At 45.1% G+C, this 22,066-nt stretch overlaps 1 protein-coding gene across 4 annotated transcripts in view; it reads right to left on the reverse strand.

The window, feature by feature from the left end:
* Positions 1-22,066, reverse strand: part of PDE1C (phosphodiesterase 1C) — a gene marked incomplete at both ends in the record, with an annotated part of 554,085 nt that overhangs the window by 377,787 nt on the left and 154,232 nt on the right. For all 4 annotated transcript variants that reach the window (XM_082846111.1, XM_082846114.1, XM_082846113.1 and 1 more), the window contains one exon: positions 7,814-7,864. In XM_082846111.1, coding sequence (XP_082702237.1) covers positions 7,814-7,864 — 51 coding nt within the window. The remainder of the gene's footprint in view (positions 1-7,813; positions 7,865-22,066) is intronic.

Consider the following 22,066-nt stretch of genomic DNA (forward strand, 5'->3'; position numbering starts at 1 on the left):
TATTCCCCCTGGTCTTTCATTCTAGAATCCCTATTTGATGTATGTTGGACCTTCTCTTTCTATCTTCCATATTGCTTAACCATTCTTTCACGTTTGTCTGTGCTGCATTCTGGATAATTTCCTCAGATATATCTTCCAGTTCATTATTTCCCTTTTTAGTCCTACCCAACACAGGTGGATAAACTGTGTTTGGGCTTATTTGTCTGTTTGTTTGTTTATTGTTAATGTTAACTTTCACATTTCTGGAAGTTCTATAGGTTCTCTTAAAAATCTTCCTTTTTGTTCCTTTCTTAGAGTTTCAATTCTTTTTATATCTTTATTTTTAAATATATATAGTTCATGTTTTCTTTCAGTTTGTCAATATATTACCTCGAGGTCTTAGGGTTCTAATTCTCTATTCATTGTGCTCACTGACTCTTGTTCATCCTGGTGGATTGCTGCCCCTGTGGATTTTTTCGAAATTTTGATTGTGAGATGATATTTAGTGTTCCTTGTTTTCTTTATGAAAATACATTATGACTTGGGTTGCATTTCAGAATATTTTTACAATTGATTTTACTGCATTTTTCCATTTGATTCTGCCATTACTAGCCCACAGAACCAATTTTTACTAATTTCTTAGTTTGAAAGGGTACCTGGACCAGGCAGGTAGTTTCCATCGCCCAGGGGAGACTTTTCCTCAAGAGCAAGAGGAGGCAAACAAGTTTCCTTGTTATCTCCCTATGCTAATGGATGTATTTTGTTTTTCAGGTCCCTCTTTCACTGAGGAGGTAGCCCTTTGTTCCAGTTATCTATTGCTGCATAACAAATCACCCCAAACTTAGTGGCTTCAAACCACAACAACAACCATTTATTTTGCTCACAAACCTGTACTTTGGGATGGGTGGTGCAGCAGTGGGCTCACCATATGGCCTCTCTGTTTCCTCACAGCATGATGACAGTGTTCCAAGAACAAGCATCCCAACTGGCCCCAGGTGGAAGCTGCATCACTTATGATGATGTAACTTTGCAAGTCACGTAGCAACATTCTGCCACAGTTACAGGTCACCAAAATTCAAGGGGAGGGAACATAGGCTTCACATCTCAGTGGGAGGCTTGTCAACATCACTCTGCAAGAAGAGCATGTGGGATGGGAGATAGAGCTGCAAATATTTTTGGAAAACACGATCTGCCATATGTTTTAAGAGTCAAGTTCAGGCAGAAGTCTCATATCCAACTCCCCAGGCTGCACAGGCCAAGGCCTTAACTTCTTTCCCCAGGTGGATGTTAAAACATGTGTTACTAGATCCCATGGAACTAGCAACACCACCCCCATGCAGCATAGCTGCAGAATCAGCAGGCATGTTTACAGCTTGCTGTACTGATATTAAATTCCTCTTTCATTTCTACCACCTGCAGAGTTCCCTTTCTATACTGCAAGTTTAACTATGCATTTAAGGGCATTTAAAAAAATATTTTACTCAGCATTCCTACAGGCTTATAAAAATTGGAGGATTTTCAGGTTTTCTTAGTCCACCTCTTACTGGAATCAGAAACTTTATCCTAACTTTATTGAAAGGAGTATACATTGAGAGGGGAGGGGAGGAGGTGCTTGGCATACAACAGCCAATCCATGTCTTCCCTGGCCTCCCTGGGGTCACATTACACACACACACAAAAAAAATATTCTAATCAGATTTTTTAATGGTGTAAGCTTATACACTTGTGGCAAGGAGTTAAATATCTGTTAGTATCTCAACAGGTTGGACCACAATTCCCATTAAGGAAGAAGAAACTGGCCTTCATGAGGAAGAGAAATAAGTTGAAAATAAAGGAGAGATGGTGAAGGCAAGGGTGTCAGCAAATACCAAAGCAACTAACATGATGGTCATGCAGCTCTGCACGAGAGACTGGGAGGAGTGTATTTTTATTCCTAAGAGAGAAGTGGAAATAGAGGGTAAAGAATGGAGGACGGTGGACAGAGGAGGATCAAGGGGTGGTAGGCCAGGAGCTACATGGGCAGCGTGGTCTTTAAAAAAATTACTGGCTGTGGGATGGGTGAAAGAACTGTTGAGAAGAGAACTATGACTTTAAATTGTCTGCACACAATTGCATATTGTGATCTCCCTTTCCCTAATCTTCAGTTAAGTCTTGCTTTGACCAATAGCCTCTGGTTACACGGGAAGAAGAGAAGAGGAAGGGGCTTTGGCCTGCATCTGAGTCTATGTCAGAGCAGATATGAAAAGAGCCAGAAGCATACAGAGGAACACAATCAAGAGAGGTAGGAGATCAGGGCCAGAAGAACACTAAGTCAATCCCAGATATTCACGGAAACACTGAGGTCTGCTCTGAACCTCCAAAGGGCACACAACAGTGATCTGAGCCTATTTAACTAGATCTCAATGGACCAAGAGCCTCCAGCTAACATCTGGGTTACATATTGTCCACAAGCTTCTAGAAGCTACTTATAGTATCATCAGCCATCCACTGGTGGACCAATGACTAACATATTGGGGACCAAGTGATATAGTGGACGTATTCAAAGACTTAATCAAACGCATTCAAAAAAAGAAAAGCAGAGTGAGTTTCAGTTCCCCAAACACATAACATTCCAGTCCATCACTATGACCGTTACCATCAACCCTCACTAAGACAAGGTGAGTTTTCCATCACTGGATGGGTTCCTTCAGAGAGCTCATGACCCCCTAACAGGGATGTCACAAAGAGGATGAGTTTTACAGGAAGTAGTGAGGTTTGGACTAGATCATTTGCAAGTTCTGGTCTAACTTGAAATTTTTCAAATCTAAGATAATGGGTTGATATATCTGTTTCCTGAACCAAGCAGATTTGCATGGCTGATAACGACTATATTTGATGAAAGGGATGGAGAAAGGGGGTTAAGAACAAGCAGTGGGACCCTTGTGGTCAGGCAGATAAATCTTGGATGAACACAAGTTAGGGAGTAACTCCCTGTGTTCTGAAACACAAATATGTCATGACAGAAACTAAAGTGTGACGGTACAGGTTACTGTGTGGAGGGTGATCTGAAGCTACAAGCAAGAAGCTAGGGGCCAACCAAGCAGTTCTTACAATGACCTTGTTGTGGAGTAGGAAAGGTCAGGGCCAGGTAGGAGATGATCTTAGAAAAAAGAAGATTAGATTCAAGAGATGATGCAGAGCAGTGCCAGTCACAAGGGAGGATTAGAGGGACCTTTAGATCATTTTCCCATAACCTCCATCAGCCCCCACAAACTCCTCCAATAAAAATAAAATAATAATAATATACTATTCTTTGACAAGGACAATTAACATTTGCTCTGTCTTATGTCTGTATGCAATTACATATTACAAGCAGTTATCGAAAACTGCTAGTTGTACTATTCTGTAATGTATAAAAATGTATAATGTATTCTGTAATGTATAAACTAAATAAAACCATTGTACTGCCCTGCATGCTGCCTTTTACCTCTACCTCTATCTCTGCCACCACCATAACATAGTCCTTCCAACTACAGCAGTGGTTCTCAAATACTGGCACGCATCAGAATCACCACTAGAGTCTGTTAAAAATACATATTGCTGAGACCCACCCTCAGGAGTTTCTGATTCAGCAGATCTGGCAAAGGGCTCAAATACTCATATCTCTAACAAGTTCCCAGGGTCCCCACTTTGAAGACCACTGAGCTGCATTGCTACCCCTAAGCCCCTAGAGCTGCCACTGCTGAAGGTAACTTTCTGCGGGAGCAAGTAGGAAATGAAGATGCTCGGTCTGTGAATACTACTGAGGTGGGACCTGGAGCTCTACAGAGGATCTGAACATTTTGGAAATAGTTACAGTTGTTTAAGACAAACCAGGAAATCTCCATATCTGCTTCCTACCCTGTCCTGGGCCCTTTATATGGCTCTAGCTCATAGTACACACCCCTGAGAACGTTAAACACCCAGCCAACAGCCACAGCCCACCACTGCTCATGGCATTTCTCAGCCTTTACTCCCACCCATTTTATCCTATCCTTGTTCTCATCATCCTGGTTCTGTAACCCATCCACCCCCAACTTGATGCTTGTGAGAAACCTTCCTTGCTGTGACAGTCAGTTTAGAAAAAATCTCTGGCTGGACTTGAGCGCTCTGTCAGACGTGATTTGAATTTGCCTTGGGGCTCCACAATGGCCATTACCGTGTAATAGGTACTAGGCTCACCCAGCACCCACCCTAGCTGTACATCCCTGCCTGCCCCTGCCCATCTCTGCCCAGGAAAGGGGATCATTCACCCAATCATACACCCAACATAAAAATACTAGGCGACCTCCCTTTGCTTTATCATCCATCCACCAAAACTACTCCAGCTCTTTTATAGGATAATCTATTTTCAACACTACCTGGATTATTACCTCCCAAAGCAAAAGAGGCCAAATTTGCAGGCATTACTAATTAGGCTCCATTTTCTTACCGCTTTTGACACCATTCTTTTCTTTTCAATCATTACTTATCTCAGGGGAGAAATTGTTCTTCCTCAATTAGGGAAGCAATCAAAACTCCAGGATGGAGCTGCCCAGCTACACAAGCTCTGGGGCCAACCCCTCCCTCAGGACAGTCTCTTCCAATTCCGTGCACTCCCTTCTCAAAAGGTGCTCTGTCCATTGCACTGCATGCAGCCTCTTTTAAGCCTTCTGGAGTAGAGATGTACACCCAAATCTGAGCTTTTCCTGCCACACTGTGGCCATGTCTGAACACTACACATGGCCTTTATTCCTTGAAGAGTGGTGTCGCTTCTTTTTTTTTTTTTTTCCCTACCTTTTCTACCTGTTAACCCACACACACTCCCCAAGCCTCAGCTAATCCTTTTCTCCTCCAGGAAGACTCCCTTGAACCCACCCCCAACACAGGCCAGATGAGGCCCTCCCCATATAGCTCCCGTACCAATCTCTCGTATCTCCCTCCACACACTGCACTGGAGCCACTTACTTGTCCAACTCTCCAACTCCCTGATTAGACTGTGAGCTCTTGGAAGACAGACTTACTCATCTGTGTGCCCCCAGGGCCTAGCAGAGAAAAGTCTTCAATAAACACATGTAAAAGGAAGGGAGGGAGGAATGGAAGGAGGAAAGGAGGAGGGGAGGGAGGGAGAGAGGTAGGCAGGGAGGGAGAGAGGTAGGCGGGGAGAGGAAAATGACTCAGGGTAATAATATACGTAATGACAATCACCCACACTTCCTGAGCTCTTACAGTGTGCAAACACTACGCTTTATATTATTTACCTCAAGTAATCAGGGCCAATATCCACCTCAGCTGCCCCACCCCACCCAGTGACTGGCCTATCAGGGCCTCCTGCACCCTCCTTCACATCAGCCATGGCCAACATCTGTCCTGATTGGTCGGTGACCACGTCACATGTTTTTAAGCATTTTAGCACTCATTCCTGCTTAGAGTAATTAAGTTACCTGCCCAAGTTCACACAGAATTCAGAATTCCTGGACTCAGAACGCAAACTCAGGCCTGACAGCAGAGCCCATGTCCCTCGTGGCTTCTGCGGACCCTCACGTTAGTACATGGGAGCCCCCTGAGGGAGGCCTGGATCCAGAGGGATCCTGCAGTGTGTGTGCTGGCAGTGGGAGAGGCTGCCCTGTCCACGAAGTTAGGATAAGGAGGAGTGGGGGCAGCTGCAGGCCGGGTAGCAGTTCACTCAGTCTTCATTCAACAGGCAGCTGTTCCTGAACCAGGCACAGTCAATATATGCTCAACCAGGGGTCCGTTGGCCTCCAGAAGCCTACTGTCTAATGGGAGACAGATATACACATAAAACAGACCTCTCTAGAGAGGAGGGCTCGCTGGGGCTGGCGCTGGAGGGCAGCCTCCCAGCATCCCAGACATCTGGACGAGCAGGAGTCCCGGCCCCAGGGCCAACAGTCCCAATGTCAGGAGCCCAGTGTCAGGGGGCTCCAGGAGTTCATCCCCTGACTGGGGTCTGGAGCTGGGCTGGGAGGTCCAGTCCTTCACCACACAGCTCTGATCCGCTGAGGCCACCTCCAGCTCCAGGAGGAGGGGGAGATGCTGGCCAAGTAGGACACCCTTCAAAGGCTTCCCCAGAATCAGCGTCCACTCCATGGGCTAGCACAAAGACCCCTCTTAGCCTGACCCCGGGCTGCCTCTCCAGCCAGTTTCCCTAACGTGCGAGGCTCCTCTGTGCCCATGTGTTCTCTCTGCCTGGGACATGCTTCCCACACCTTCCTCAACAGCACCTTCAACACTCAAGGGTGTTGAACTCGCAGCACCCTTCAACACTCAAGGCAAGCATGCTGAGCCTCTAAGCGGCAGAAACTCCCATGGGGGTGCAGCCTGCACAGCGTGGTCGGATTACCACCCCAGCTTATTAATTTGCCTGACTACTGCTCAGGAGATGAAGAAATAAAGGGACTAAAAGCATATTCATCATCCTCACTGAGCTGTGGGATGAAATACTTATTTTGGAAATAATGATTCCAGGTAGGAGGGCAGTGAAACGGGGGGCCTGTGAGAAGCAAGTGTTTTATTACAGTTTCTAAAATGTGAGCACTTAATGCTCTTTCATTATCACATATTATTACGGTTCTATAAAAATCGTTTTTAGGAATCAATCCCGAAGTTCTGAAGCGCCCCCCACCAAAAGAGCTAGAAGGCAGAATTTGGAAGAAGCCCTATAAACAGAGAAATGATACTTCAGACTCTACGTGTTAAGACTTATGTTGGCAGAATCCACACGCAAGACTTTGTCCGCCCTATGTGAACAACGCAGTGACTCTCATGCCATCACTTCGAAAGATGGTAAGTTTTTTATAAAAGAGAGAAGATGGGTATGAGTTTCCTGTTTTTGAGATGGGAAAACTGAGGCTCGGAAAGCATAAGAGAAATTCCTTTAAGTGAAAGCCAGCAAGTAGTGACGGCGCTGGAAGGGAAAATCCATCTATTTTGATTTACAGTTCCACTATTTCTCCACTGGATGCTCAGCCCATTTGGGGCGCATCTCCACCCAACCCTACTCAATCTCCCTTGGTATTTCCACTCCCTTCACTGGGATCTGGGTTTTCATCCCAGGGGATGCATTAACTCGCAAATGTATTACTTGCTGGCCACTCTGGCACGGAAAACATCAAGAGGCTTTTGACCCTTGCTCACCCATTGGGATGAAGACCTGGAGACAAAGGAGTCAAGTGAAATTGATGGGGAGCGCCTAGGCCCTTACAAACATCCCCGTGCCAAAGGAGAACCAGTTACAGATTCCATCTGAGCTTCAAAATATCACCAAACCGAGGAAAAGCCAGTGGAGCCAGCCCTTAAGTCCACATGGGGAGGTGACAATGCTTCCACACGGGTAGCAGACCTTGACAGCTACAAGCATTTCATAGACTCTTCTGCACTCATTCTTCAGAAAAAGCCCACCCCACGGCAAGGTACTCTGAGGGGATTCTCCAGTGCAGTGTTTCTCAAACTCAATTGTGCACAGGAATCTGGGGATTTGCTGAAATCCAGACCCTGATTCAGTAGGTCTGGGGTGAGCCTGGGGCTCTGCATTTCTAAAAAGCCACCAGGCAATGTCGATTCTGCTGCTCCCAGGTCCACACTTCGAATAGCAAAGCCCCAGGACACGGTTTGATAAACCACAATTCTAAGGACTGAAAAGGCAATAGCAATGAATAACTCACTGGTTGTGGGGCTCAAATGGAGTAATAACCCACTGAAGACATTTCCTATATTACTCTTTTACTAGCAGTGTTTTACTGACACCTGGCAGGGTGAACCACACAGGCAAAAAGGCTCTGAAGGAGCCCAGGAAAGGAGTGAAACAAGATTTACTCACGGGAGAAGCAGGCAAGTGGTCTGGCAGTCTTATCTCCGGCTTCATTTGCAACTGGAAAAAAAAACAGAAGATACAATTAAGAGCAAGGCACATGTGTCCGTAGAATATGCCCAACCTACAGCTAATCCTCTGGATGATTCACTATTACGCTGTTTTTGAGAGTCTTTGTAAGAGGATAAAAGCAACTTCACTCCCTCTCTTTCTATATTTCCAGTGCTGCTCTCAATGTCTAAACGAGGTCAAGAGCCTTAATCATTCTGATTGGAATAGTGAATTAAGCTGGAGACGACCTAAACAATACCTAGTTTACTAGGCTTACAGGAGTTAACTGGCTTGCATGCACTGAGTAAGAGGCGTGCACACCAGGCTTCAAAGCCAGTGCACATCCTTCTGCTTTAAGCTTCCTCTCACCGGGATGTCCTTCAGCACACAAATGCACCCCAAGCACCTGACATCAGTCTGATTTTCTTGGTCCATGGCACAAAGCAAGGCAGGGATTTCAGAAGATAGTAAGGTTGGTTATTGTTAAGAAGGATATTTAAATTTAGAGTCTAACCAATGGGAGGATCGAGAAAATGGTCCGGAGAGCTGCCCTAGAAAACCGTACCCCTAACGCTTCTCAGCAGGGTCGTTCACCCTCCTTTGAAAAGCCTCCATATATTTTATCATCTTGATAGGGTCATAATTACCATCCCCTATATTTACGAACACCATCTTTATGGATAAAAAAGATATCAATTGTTAAATTGAAACACAAGTTTCATCCCCTTTAAATATCACTTTTAATGCCCATAATGACTATAACCTTGGGTGTTTTGTAGATATTCGTGATCAACTTGAATGAACATTCAGAGCAATCAACTGGAAAAACCTGTTCATTTTAGTTTAGGAAAGAACATCCAATACACATGCAGAATAAAGGAGATTGCCAATGTAATCATTAAAATCATTCTCATCTATGAGAATTTGCAGTACAGGACGAAAGAAGTAGCTACTTCAGAAATGTATTACATCATTTTGCAAAGAATGGGAGTCTAAAAATTCCTTTCACCCTTTCAAAGGGGTGAAAATTTTTTAATTTACCATAATTTTTTTAATTAATGAATTTAATCTCAGTCTACTTTGTGCTTCTGTCATTTGCATTGCCCCACGGTCTGCACTCTGTATGTATTACAAACAAGACATTCTACAAAACAACCAGCAGGGGGAGGTAACATTGCATCCTGCTCCCATTATCTCCCACACCCCAGCATTTTGGAAAGAGAGAGACAGAAATGGAGAGTGGAAGACAGAGAGGGAGGGCGGGAGAACGGAGCAAGATCTAGTTGGCTATTGACGTGAGTTTCCTGGCCTTGAGTTCAAATCGTTTCCTCTTTGGACACTACAGATCTCTAAAGAAAGAAATAGAGCAAGGTATGTTTGCTGCAGAAACTGACGGGCTGCTTTTAAAGTAGGAATATGAAGACCATCGCCATTGCTGAGAACACCAGCAAGCACTAAAATGTTCAGCTTGGAGAGCGCGTGTTTTCCCTGAGGGAAGAAGGAGGGGTGGTCGCGACACCGTCACAGTTTCACATGCAGCCATGGCTGCTTCCTCACCCACAGGCTTTTTCCTCCCCTCCCGTCACCCTATCCAAGGGTGGGAATTGCTGACCCAGATCCAAGTCACGCCAGGAGAGGCGGGAATCGAGATCTAGGCCAGTGAGAGTTGTCTCTACCCAGAAGGAATTTGAACCCTGCTAGCAGCATTATTTTCCTAAATGCAGACCCAGTGCCCCAAGGTCTCCCATGATGTCCCAACATCTACAAGATGCAATCCAGCTAACCTGACCTAGTACTGAAAACCTGGCACCACCTAGACTTCTCAGCTCACTGTACTTCCCAGCGCTTCCTTCAGGGCCCAGCCACACGCTCTAAATGGACAAATCCCAAACACGCCCTACATACTCTCTGTCCTCTTTGCTACTGCTCCTTTGCCCCCTCCCCTTTACACACCCCTCCCCACTGCTTCACTCCTGCTCATCCTTTAAGATTGAGAAGGAGCCGTTCATTTCTGAAAAGCTCCCCTGGCTTCCAGACGGCTTCTGCAGTCCACAGACCTCTGCCCGTGCTCCGCACTCCCCGCGCAGACCAGTGCTTCTCAAGCTTCAGTGGTGGGACCGGCAATGCCTCGCGCAGGCACCAGAGTTACCAGGAAGGTTTGTTAAAATAAATTGCAGGGTTTTTTAAAACGCAAGTTCTGATTCAGTGGGTCTGGGATGGGGCCCGAGAGTTTGCATTTCTAACAAGTTTCCAGGTGATACTGAGAATGCACGTCTGGGGAACCATATTTTGAGAACAGCTGCTCTAAACTATAAATTACCCCACCCGAGACAAGGATCATAACTTTTCATCTTTTTGTTTCCAATCTTTCAAACAGTGACTGGCACGCAGAATAATGCATTCCATCAATATTTTTAGAACTGAATGAAGTAGACTGAAATTCATACCAAGTGCCACAGATGGCTCCGTAGAGAGAGCCCTCAGATTGGCTTCCAGAGGACTCTAAAAAGCCCCAGGTGTGTTCTGCTTGGCCCCTACAATGTCTTTCATTTTTAAACAATTAGTTGTCTGCATTTAAAAATCAAGGGGTTTCAAATATAAATGCAGATTGTCAGCTTCTCTCCATAACTGAGTAACTATCCAGACCCATGGGCCAGCAATGGGTCACCACTGAGACGCCCCCTATGGGTGAGTCCAGCTCCTGGATGTTCGGGAGGCAGCTCTTTGCTGACTGGCGTGGGCCTTCTATACCCTTGGCGTGGGTTCAGAAGGCAGGTGAAAACAGGACCTCTTAAAGGTCTTAAAGAAGGAAACTAAGACTCAACAGAGACCAGCACTACAAGGAGTGGTTGTGGCCAAGCTTGCTAAGCCCCTCTGTTCCCAGCCCACAAACTGCCCCGACATGTTCGATGGTCCACCAGCACAATGCTGGCCGGCTCAGACACACGGGGGCTTCTTGACCAGCAGAGGGGCTTTCCTACACTGCTGTTTGCCTTTTATTTTAAAAAAATATCTAGCAAGCTTCGACAGTGAAGTAGATGTTCCATTTATCAAGTGCAATTAGAGCTTGAATTTGGCAAGATCTCATAAAAAATGATTCTGTAGATTTAAGGAAAGTTAACCATTTAAGGAAAGTTATTATGTAGATTTACCGAAAGATGTGTTGGGTATAACACATAGACCGGTATGTATTACTAATTCCATTGGTGCTGAACTGTATATCTTGGCTGCGTGTGTATTTAGCCAGAAAGAAATGAGCGGAAGGATGTGCACCAGATATAGTAACAGTTATTTCTTCCATGTGCTGGCATTTGGGGAGATTATCAGCCTTTTTTATACTTTTCTACATAAACCTAACAGTTGGATAAGCACATGCCATCCTTATAATCAGAAACAAATTTTGTATTAAAGGGGTAGAAATCAATTAACTATTATATATAGTTTGGGTCATTATATATGTATGTATATTTATTTATATGAAACGTATTTCAGATTCAGATTTCAGAGCAGTCTTGAATCACAGAATCCAGGGGACCTTCTATCTTTAGTCCAAGGGGACTCCCTATAAGTCTCAAGAAATGAATCACCCACTCCCCTCCAGGGGGTTCCACACTTCCTAGTTAGTGGTTTGCAGCCCTGGCCACATGTAAGAATCACTAGAGAAGTTTTAAAAAATCCTGATGCCCAGACCAATTAAATAGGGCCTCAGCGGGCGGGACCCAAGCATCCACACTTTCCAAGTTCCCAGATAATTCCAATGAGCAGCTACGGCTGCGAAGCACTAACAAATGGTGTAACTTCAGACACCTTTATCAACGCAACATTCAGGGAGAAAGATGCCTTCAGAAATAATTACCCCTATTCAGTTCTTCTTTTCAGGAGGCTATCGTTTTGTCATTAAAATCCTGAACAGAGACGTGCCTCTGCTTTATGAAAAATTCAACAGTTAAGACTGCAAACATAACTATGGAGATCAATTAGTGGGCAACTCTTCACATTGTGAAGGGTTCTTTATAAAAGGATTCACCTCACATTGCCTCTAACCTTCAATACATGTGTACTGAGAGCCACCTGGGAGCTCAACACAGGGCTAAACTCTGGGAGGATTGCAACAGTAGATTTCATTCAGCTTTGACATACAAGCAAGTTAGGGAGGTAAACTATGTCTCTCAATCTGGGTTTATCCAAATGTGTTCAGCTAGGGAACTGACTTTAAGATAATGATGATATGATACAGATTCCTTGGTCCCATTCCAGACCCACTGAAATGGAATCCTGCAAGGGAAGACAAGATTCTAGAATTTAAACAACTGCTACTTAATGTTTGAGAAGCAGCATTCTAAATGAAGTGTGCCCCTGGTATGTTTGCTTTATGTTTCCACCCCCCCCCCACCCCGGCAGAAAATTGGCCAGAAACAAATCTTAAAGATTCTCCAAAGGAGACCAGTGGGGAGAGGCAGGTGAGACAGGATGGTGAGAAAGGAAGTTAACTCAGAGCAATGAGCATCCCAACCCCAACTGAGTCACAAACATTCCAGGCCATCAGAAAAAGATGGGGAGGGTGGTCCAAACAGTCATAGTGGTGGCATGGGCAGGTACACACTGCTTTGTAACCAAAACTAGCACCAAAAACACTGCCACCCTTGTTTTGAAAACCCTGGCACCTGGGGGAGCATAAATGCAGCTGGGGTGCTGGGTGCCAGGGCAAACACACAATGAGTAAGCTGTTCACAGGAGAGCCTTGCTTCCTGCAAGGAAATCTACCTGGCATGCTGGCTGGCTGCTGTTCTGCCACTAGCTCTGGGGCTTGCCAGGGACCCCCTCCAGGTGAGGTCCTTTGGGAAGCCTGCTGGCTGGAAAACCACACACAAGGGACTTCAGAGAAGAGGGTGTTGGAATGAGGTTCCAGGCACCCTCCTAGTTTCTGTAGAAGGTGAAGCTCGGCATTGCTCACAGATGCTTGGCCTCACCTCATCTTGCCTTCCACTTGCAAAGACCCAAGCAAGGAAAACCGAATGGAATACTGGGGAGAAAGAGACTCCGTCCAAGATCGAGGGACAGCTTACCTAGCTGTCACCTTCTAATTAAGGTGTTCCATGACCACCTTATTAAGATCGCAGCTCCCGACTCCCCTTCTCCCTCTGCCTCATCCCCCTTCCCTGCACAATTCCTCCTGGAAGCACTTATCACCTTCTCATATGCTCTGTTCTTCATTCACTGGGTTTACTGCGTTTTGCTTCCACTACAGTCTAATCCCCACACAAGCACAGATTCTCTGCCAATGAAAAAACTACTATATTCCTAATGCCTAAATGCCTGGCACAGTATTGAATCAATGACCAACGTCCTACCATGCAGAGTGCGATGGGGGCCAAGAACTGGAAGTAGAATAAGAAGATGGTACAAGGACATTAACACCCACTGAGCATTTAAATGTTCTATAAGTATTCGTTCTGGGGACTCGCTGGTGGTCCGGTGGCTAAGAGTCTGCGCTCCCAACGCAGGGGACCCGGGTTCGATCTCTGGTCAGGGAACTAGATCCCGCATGCTGCAACTAAAGATCCCACAAGCCACAATGAAGATCCCACACATAGCAACGAAGGTCCCACATGCCACAACTAAGACCCGGCACATCCAAATAAATAAATAAATAAATTTTTTAGAAATTTGTTTTTATTTTTGGCTGTGTTGGGTCTTCGTTGCTGCGCACTGGCATTCTCTAGTTGCGGCGAGCGGGGGCTACTCTTCATTGAGGTGCATGGGCTTCTCACTGCGGTGGCTTCTCTTGTTGGGGAGCATGGGCTCTAGGCGCACGGGCTTCAGTAGTCGTGACTCGCGGGCTCTAGAGCGCAGGCTCAGTAGTTGTGGCGCACGGGCTTAGTTGCTCCATGGCATGTGTGATCTTCCCAGGCCAGGGATCAAACTCGTGTCCCCTGCATTGGCAGGCGGATTCTTAACCACTGTGCCACCAGGGAAGCCCGATAAATATGTTTTTTTTTAAGTATCCATTCTGTCCTTCAGGAATACTTATAAAACATTGACTAAATTGCAGATAAAGCCCTGAACAATCAGTCATGGTCCCTGCCTTCACACTGAGTAAGACTGTCATTCCCATTTGATAGACAGGGCATTGGAACTCAGAAAAGTCAGGTAACTTTTCCAAGACCACAAAGTTGTGTGTCAGAATTCCCAATCAAGGTATGCCTGGCTCCAAAGCCCAGGTTCTTTCCATTTAGCCTCTTTGCCTTCCAAGAAGGGTAGGCAGATAAGAGCTGTGCTCCAGACAGAGCTACCCCTAGAGAAAAGTCACACTAAGTCCTGACCCTCTACTCCATGGCTCTAGCCCCAGTGAGAGCCATGTACCAGAGATTGGGGGAGGTCACCTGCCTGGGGATTTCATACCTGGCACAAGACCAGGAGGTGGTCAGCAGAGAGGGGCCCTTTTGTGAGATGGTCACAGGGGCCAGGACGCACAATAACAGGATCCAGAAGAGGAAGAATCTAGTTACAAAGAGAGGAGCTTCATTGCCACATTCATGCAAGAACCCCAGCTACCAGGTGTCTCCCTAACCCTATTAAATCTTCCACAGTTAGAAAACAGTAACAAGGGAATAGGAACTAGAATCAAATCTTCGCGTGAAAACAGTACAACTCATAAAGCCAGCCCCCAGGAGGCAAGACCTATTCTCTTAACAGGGGAAGAAACTGACATTCCAAGAGATCAAGTGGCTTGTCCAAGATGAGACCAAGGCCAAGCATCAGGGTTGGAAATATCATTTCTTCCAGCTCCAAGTCCAGCATTCTCAGAGAAGGGAATGTACCCCATCTCTTTAACTCCCTCGTAGTGGTCTGTCAAGGGTAAAAGTAAAGGGCTTGGTTTCCTTTGCCCCCATTGGGTTTGATAAATATTGATGCTTGACAGCCCCAGGATATGTTTTAAACATAAACATATACAACTCTGATTGGCAATGGCTGAGCAGAGTACTGTGTTAGGGAGCTTTCTGACGCTGAGTCTGAGTGTAGCAAGATGTGTCTGTGATACACTACCAAAGCCTGTCATGGGCGGGATGGGGAGAGGCTGGAGGGGGAAGGTAGGATGGGTATGTGGGAAAATCTCTGCCAGGTTGCATAGACCATAAAATAATAGGGTCCAAAAAATGGACAATTCACAGAGATAACTGAATTAATTAAATACTTATATAAAAATATATTACTTGACTTGCTTAAAATGAGAGCTGCTATATAACTAAGGACCAAACTAAGCACTGCTCCTTCATTACCTAATTTTATCTTCACAGCAACTCTCTGAGGTTATCACTATTATTTCCCTATTTTCCAGATATGGAAACTGAGTCTTTGAGAACTTAAGTAAATTCCCTGTGATGAAACAACTAGCGAATGGCAGATGTGGAAACTGAATCCAATAGCACCTTATTCCAGAGCCAGTGCTCTTAACCTGCATGCTACCCATCACACTTTTAGCATGTGAGTATCAGTACTGTTTGACAAGCCTTACTTTCGAGAAACCCAGCCCTGGCAGGAGAACCCCTTGCCTCCCCTCCACTGAGCCTCAGGTCAGAAGCACCACACAGGGAGGCACTCTGTTTTCCTGCTCCATAAACAGAACAGAGCTCTGAAGTCCAACTGGACTGTGTGCCCCAGAGACATAAAAGGCCTCGCCACCCCTCAGCCTGTTCCTTTCTCCACTTCGTTATTCAGAAATGCCTCATTATACCTTTTGGGCCCATTTGCCTGTCAAATCGACTCCGAATCAGGCTCTTGCACAAAAGAAAATAAAACCTATTTGTAGTGATGACTCATCAGTGCTGATAATTTGAGAGTGGAAGGGATGGTGCACCTTCCGGGCCCTTCTCTCCTGGAGTAATGGGCAAATCCTTGCAGAGGGAAAGGTTTGCCTGCCAGAGGGCAGAGTGGCTCGCCAGCTCATTCAACCCAGGGTGCGATGAAATACAGACAGAAAGGAAAATCAAATAAGTCTTTGCCAACCTGAGAAGACAGCTTGGGAAACAGATTGCCCTTTATGTTTTTTTTTAAATTAATTTGAAGGAATTGGGGTCATATGAAAAAGCTCATGTAATATATTTCTATCTTCCCTGGTCCTAATTGTATACATTTGTTTATTTATCTATATCCAACCTCATTCCACAAATTATACTTTATTTCTATTTTGCTCTGTACCAATCCTTTATGTAACAAAGTGTGATATTAATAAAAGTGAATTTTACGTTTTTCAATCACTTCCTGGCTCCCTTTCCCTGGCCTCTCTTTCCAAGCTGCCAGGTTTCAGACTGACTTTCCATGGCTTTCAGTTACTCAGATCAAACAATCTATTAACCTCTACTGAGCACTCACTCCCTGAGCCCCTTCCTCCCCATGCCTTGCTGGACTCAAGGACGGATACAACTGGTCCTTGGGTGGGCAGGAGTCCACTGAGACCAGAGGCCTGGCACTGAGCTTCCTGACACAGATTACTGGAGTTATTGCAATACAAATTTATTACGGTACCTGGTATTTCTGCAGAAACCACCTGGCCAAGCTACCAGGTCCTGACCTCAGGAAGCCCGAGGCCAAGTTGGGGAAACATAAAATTAATACATGACATGATCTAAACTCTGCTGAATGCCAAATGAAGGGTCCTTGTTCACAGAAGGTAGAGACTGTGGTGGTCTGGAGTGAGGAGAACAGAAGGCTTCTAGGAGACCCGGGGCAGGTGAGAGCCAGGGAGGTGGAGAGGATGATGGGATCTGTTCCAGGGAGAGGGGAGAAGTGTGGTACATTCAAGGCCTGGGAGCAGACTGAGATGGACCAACCATACCCTAAATCTCTCCCTTTCTCAGGCAAGAAAAGCTTTTAATTGAGGGAGGGGGTAGTAAAAAGCAGAGAAAAGAGCTCTCTCCTCTCTTGATACATTATAAAATGCCTCTCACTGCAACTCTGCCTTCTTCCCTATTCCCATCTACAAAAGTGTCACATCTGCGGATGGACACGTGAATTTATCCAAGAGCAGATATGTCTAAACATGCTCTAAATTCAGGTGCTGCTACACCAGTCCAGAGTCAGCAGTCACTCCAAAGCACCACCACCCGCCATGCACCCGGCTGCTTCCCAATGGTAACAGCCTGTGGGGCTCTGTCCAGCCCTCCTGGCTGATGCCCTGGTGACAACCACAGACCCCGGGCTGCACGACTGCTGGCCCACAACAAGGGTGACACCTGAGTGACCAAAGCAGTGCCCATACGGGGCCACCTTACTACTCTGGCCTCATTAAAACACCCCAGTTGAGCAAACCAGGACGGCTAGCAGTTAACAAGAATCAGAAATGAACAAGATTAAAATACAATATCAAGCCAGCTGTTCAAACTGTTAACTAATTAAGTCCAACCCAAATAAGGCAAAGGAAATAAGTACAGAGAAGAGGAAGGAAAAACCCTGTAATGTATTAAGCCTTACTTCATGCCAGGCACTGGCAAGAACTTTACACCCATAATTAATTTTTATTTAATTTTCACACCATCCCATGAGGTGAGTATTATTATTCCCATTTTCAGATAAGGAAACTGAGGCTTAGAAAAGTTAAATAACTTGCCCAAATCAGGTCTAGTAAATGGGAAAGCTGGAAGTGAACCCAGTTCTGTGAGCCCTTTTCTTTTCTCGACAGTTCACAGGACTTGAACTGGTCCAGCTCCACATGTCCTGCTTAGACCCCCTGCAACGTCCCAAACAAGGGCAGGTCCAGCTCATGTCTGGACTGTCCCTACAGATGGCAGCTCAGCCCCTGTGGAGACAGGGCCCCCTTCACCTCTAATTAGTTCTGCAACCTTAGCAAGGTCATCTTCATGATTATGGAATCCTTCTGAAGGTCTTCCTTCTGCCCTCACTGAACAAGGCTGATTCCCATTCCTCCTCAGGGTCCTCCCAACATTTGATGACAACGATCACGGCCTCAGCCCTTTGAGCCCCCTCTTCTCCAGACTGACAAGCCCCATCCACTCCTCATTTGACAAAAATATCCCAAGCCCTTTACCCACAAAAGTAAAATCACTTAAATCATTGCCAAAAGAAAAGAGAGATGTTTTTATTTTAAATAAGCCTCAGCAACCCACTGGTTAACACTCACTTCCACAATGATCTCCAGGCGAAGCCAAACCTCCACCGCCTCGGCCAAGCCTCTTTTTTTGCTTGATTCTCAGGAGACACACAGGGCGCCTGGGAACCTTCTTCTGCGTTGTACATTCAGGAGCCACCCAAAGGGACTGAATTTTCCAGAAGGCTGCCTTCCAAAACACTGAATCTCAGACTTCCCCAGGCATGAAAACCACTTGGGGATCTTGTTAAAACTGCAGATTCTGTCTCAGTCGGTTTCGGGTGGGGCCTGTGATTCTGCATCTCAAACGAGCTCCCAGGTGGCGCTGATGGTACTGCTCCAGAAGCAAGGTGTTGAAGGACGTAACCCACCTTGAAAAGGCACAGCCAGGCACACTTCCTAAGAGCTCCCTGACAAGCCCCTGGTGGTTTTGAAAATGCACACTATTGAATTCAACGTCCAATTCCCTTGGTTTCTTTCAGCCATGCTGTGAGAAAGAACAGTTCCCAGCACGACTTTGAAACCTACTTGAGGATAGATGCTGAGAGGGTGTGCACGTGAGAAGGAGGGTCCAAGCAGAGAGGGCAAGGGAAACTCACCCCCCTCCACAGGCATTAAACAGAACAGCTGACCTAGAAGATCACTGCCCACCCTGGCCAAGCCACCAGCAGGGCACAAAGCCCGAAACAAACAAGGAGGTCCTCAGATCCGGGGTACGGGTCAACCACACGGCCACGACTAACCAGAGCTGCTCCATTTCTCTCCAAGCACCTCGCAGTAAGTTGAGCTCATGAGAGCCAATGTGCCGGGCACGAGTGCGAGCACACCACACACACACACACACGTACACACACCCTAAACATTGCTCAGACATGCACTGCCAGCACTGTTACATCCAGCACCATAAATCACCGCATCATTACCAGCTGCCTACAGGCTGAACAGATCAAATGCATCCAATAAATAAAACTAGCACACAAGTATCTACTGTATAGCACAGAAAGACCCTGTAAATAAATGAATGTGGCTGAACACCAGAACACTTAATTCTGTTGGGGAAACGTGATATCGGCCTCTAAGACGGCTCCCAGTGAGCCTCACCTCCTAATGCTCACACCCTTGTGTGCTCCCTTCCCACACTGAGTCAGTAGTAACCCAGGGACCAACAAAATACTGGGGTAGGGATGGTGTATGACTTCCAAATCCTGGTCACAGAAACATTGCTACTCACACCTTGCTCTCCCTTGGATCCCTTCTCTGGGGAAACCAGGCAGCCATGCTGTGAAAACACTCAAGCAGCCCTGTGGAGAGGTCCACATGGTGAAGAGCTGAGGCCTCCCACCAAAAGCCAACGTCAACTTGCCAGTCATGTGAGTGGCCATATGGAAGCAGGTCCTCCAGGCCTAGTCAAGGCTTCAGATGAATGCAGCCCCAGCTGACATCTTGAATGTGACTTCATGAGAGACCCTGAGCCAAAACCCACCTAGCTAATCTGATTCTAGATGCTTGAGCCACAGAACTGTGTGAAATGATATGTGTTCATTGTTGCTTTCAGCTACTAAGCTACAGGGTAATTTGTTACTCAGCAATAGATAACTGATATGGGAAAGGACTGGAGAACCTTCAGAGAACAGGGCTTTGAAGAACAAGGAGGATTTCACCAGGCCCAGAAGAGACAAACACTGTATTTCCTGCAGAGGGGAAAAAATAAGGAAAGGCATGGAGAGTGCACAGGGATTGTGTGTTTGGGAAATGGGAGAGCATCTCAGATGGCCAGAGTGCAAGGTACCAGGAAAGATACTGAAAAGGTAGGTTGGGGCTGGGTCCTGACGGTCCTTGAATATTATACTAAAGGGTCTGAACTCTCTAGAGGTGGCAATAATAATTATTTACATCTTATAAGTGAAGCAATTGAAGCTCAGAAAGGTTAAGGAATTTGTCCAAGGGCACCTGCCTTCTTTTTGTATCCTTGCGTGGATGAGAGACAGGGGTGGGTAAAGGAGGGCTAGCTCTCTTCCTCTTCATATAACGACACTAATTCCATCACGGGGGCTACACTCTCATGACCTAATTACCTCTCAAAGGCCCTACCTCCAAATACCATCACATTCATTGATTCATATCAGTTGGGAGGGGGGCGGGGACAAAAGTAGCAGTCCTGAAACTGCTTAACAGCTAAACAGCATGAAGGCCTTAAAAACCTCTAGAACCATGGGGACTCCCCCTGGACACTGAAGCTTAGGGAGCCAGCATGACCTGCTCGAAATCACTGAGCTGGTCCTTCCTGGCTCAACAGCGTTCACGAGATGACATTTTAGACATCACTGAACACAGTCACGGCCATCTTCCATGAAGCTGGCCCATCCATTCTCTGCTTGAGTCACTGACACTGACGCAGCATACAGCTAGTTAGGAACCAGGCAGGAAGAAGATCCAGGACTCCAGGCTCCCAGGTTCCACACCTTGCACACAGCCCGGGAGGGAAGAGACTAGTGAGTTACCTGCAAACTGATGCTGGAAGAAGCTTTTATGTAACTCCTAGAAGAAGGGTCTAGTGACCACTAACAGTTCTCTCTGTATAGCTGTCTTCTAGTTTAGCACTCTTCCATTACACTTAGAGTCCAGTTTTTATAAAGTAGGAAGACCAGCTTATCTTTTCACAGGGGCAAAGTAAATCTTAAAGCCGGTATGTGGGGATAATTATTTAAAAGAGAAACACATTGAAAGAGTATGGGAAAGTTTAATATTTTCATGTTACTAACATAAACATGCACATACGTGAAATAATAGTAAAAAACACCAGAGCCAACACCAGTTAGTAAACTGAAAGCAAAACTTTTTTCTATAATACAGCTTAAACAAATTCTGCTTATCACAGAGGTGTAAGAATAATATTAGAGAATCTATTAATGTTATAATTTAGCATACTAAGAAACTACAGAAGAAAACAAAATAATCATATCCATAAATGTAGGAAGAGTCTTTGAAAAAAATCAAAGAATACTTATTCATGAATAAAAGAACAGAATAAACAACAAGGTCCTACTGTATAGCACAGGAAACTATATTCAATATCCTGAGATAACCATAATGGAAAAAAGAATATAAAAAAGAATGTGTATATATATATATATATAACTGAGTCACTTTGCTGTACAGCAGAAATTAACACAACATTGTAAATCAACTATACTTCAATTTTTTTAATGAATAAAAGAACACAAACAAAAACAAAACAAAAATGATGATCCAGCAATTCCACTCCTAGGTATATACCCAAAAGGACTGAAAGCCAGGATTCAAAGTGATACTTGTATACCAATGTTCATAGTAGCATTATTTACAATAGCCAAAAAATGTAAACAACCCAAATGTCCATCAACAGATGAATAAATAAACAAAATGTAGTACACCCATATTGTGAAACGTTTTTCATTCATAAAAAGGAATGGGATTCTGATATTGATACATGCTACAACATGTATATACCTTGAAAGCATTATGCTAAGTAATATAAGCCAGACACAAAAGGACAAATGTTGTATGATTCTACTTATATGAGGCACCCAGAATGGGCAAATTCATAGAGATAAAGAGCAGAACAGAGGTTACCAGGGAGTGGGGGGAGCAGGGAATGGGGAGTTATTATATAATGGGTACAATTTCTGTTTGGGCTGATGAAAGAGTTCTGGAAATAGATGGTGGTGATGGTTGTACAACACTGGGAATGTACTTAATGCCACTAAGTTATAAACTTAAAAATGGTTAAAATGGTAAATTTTATGTTATGTAAATTTTACCATAATTTTTAAAAACCCAATAGTAGGAAAAGAAACAACACAATTAAAAACTGGGCAAAAACACAGCCACTTCACCAAAAAATATATACAGTAGGCTTAAAAAGCACATAAAAAGATGATCAACATGATTAGCCATTAGAGAAGTACAAATTAAAACCACTATGAGATATCACTACACACTTCTTAGGACAAATAAGATGGCTAAAATAAAAAACTTTGACAATATGAAGTGCTAGTGAAAGTGCAGAGCAACTGAAAGTCTCAAACATGGTGAGAATGCAAACTGGTAGAGCCACTCTGGAAAAT

The sequence above is a fragment of the Leucopleurus acutus genome, assembly GCF_964270905.1.
Source record: "Leucopleurus acutus genome assembly, chromosome: 9".
NCBI classification, from domain to species: domain Eukaryota; kingdom Metazoa; phylum Chordata; class Mammalia; order Artiodactyla; family Delphinidae; genus Leucopleurus; species Leucopleurus acutus.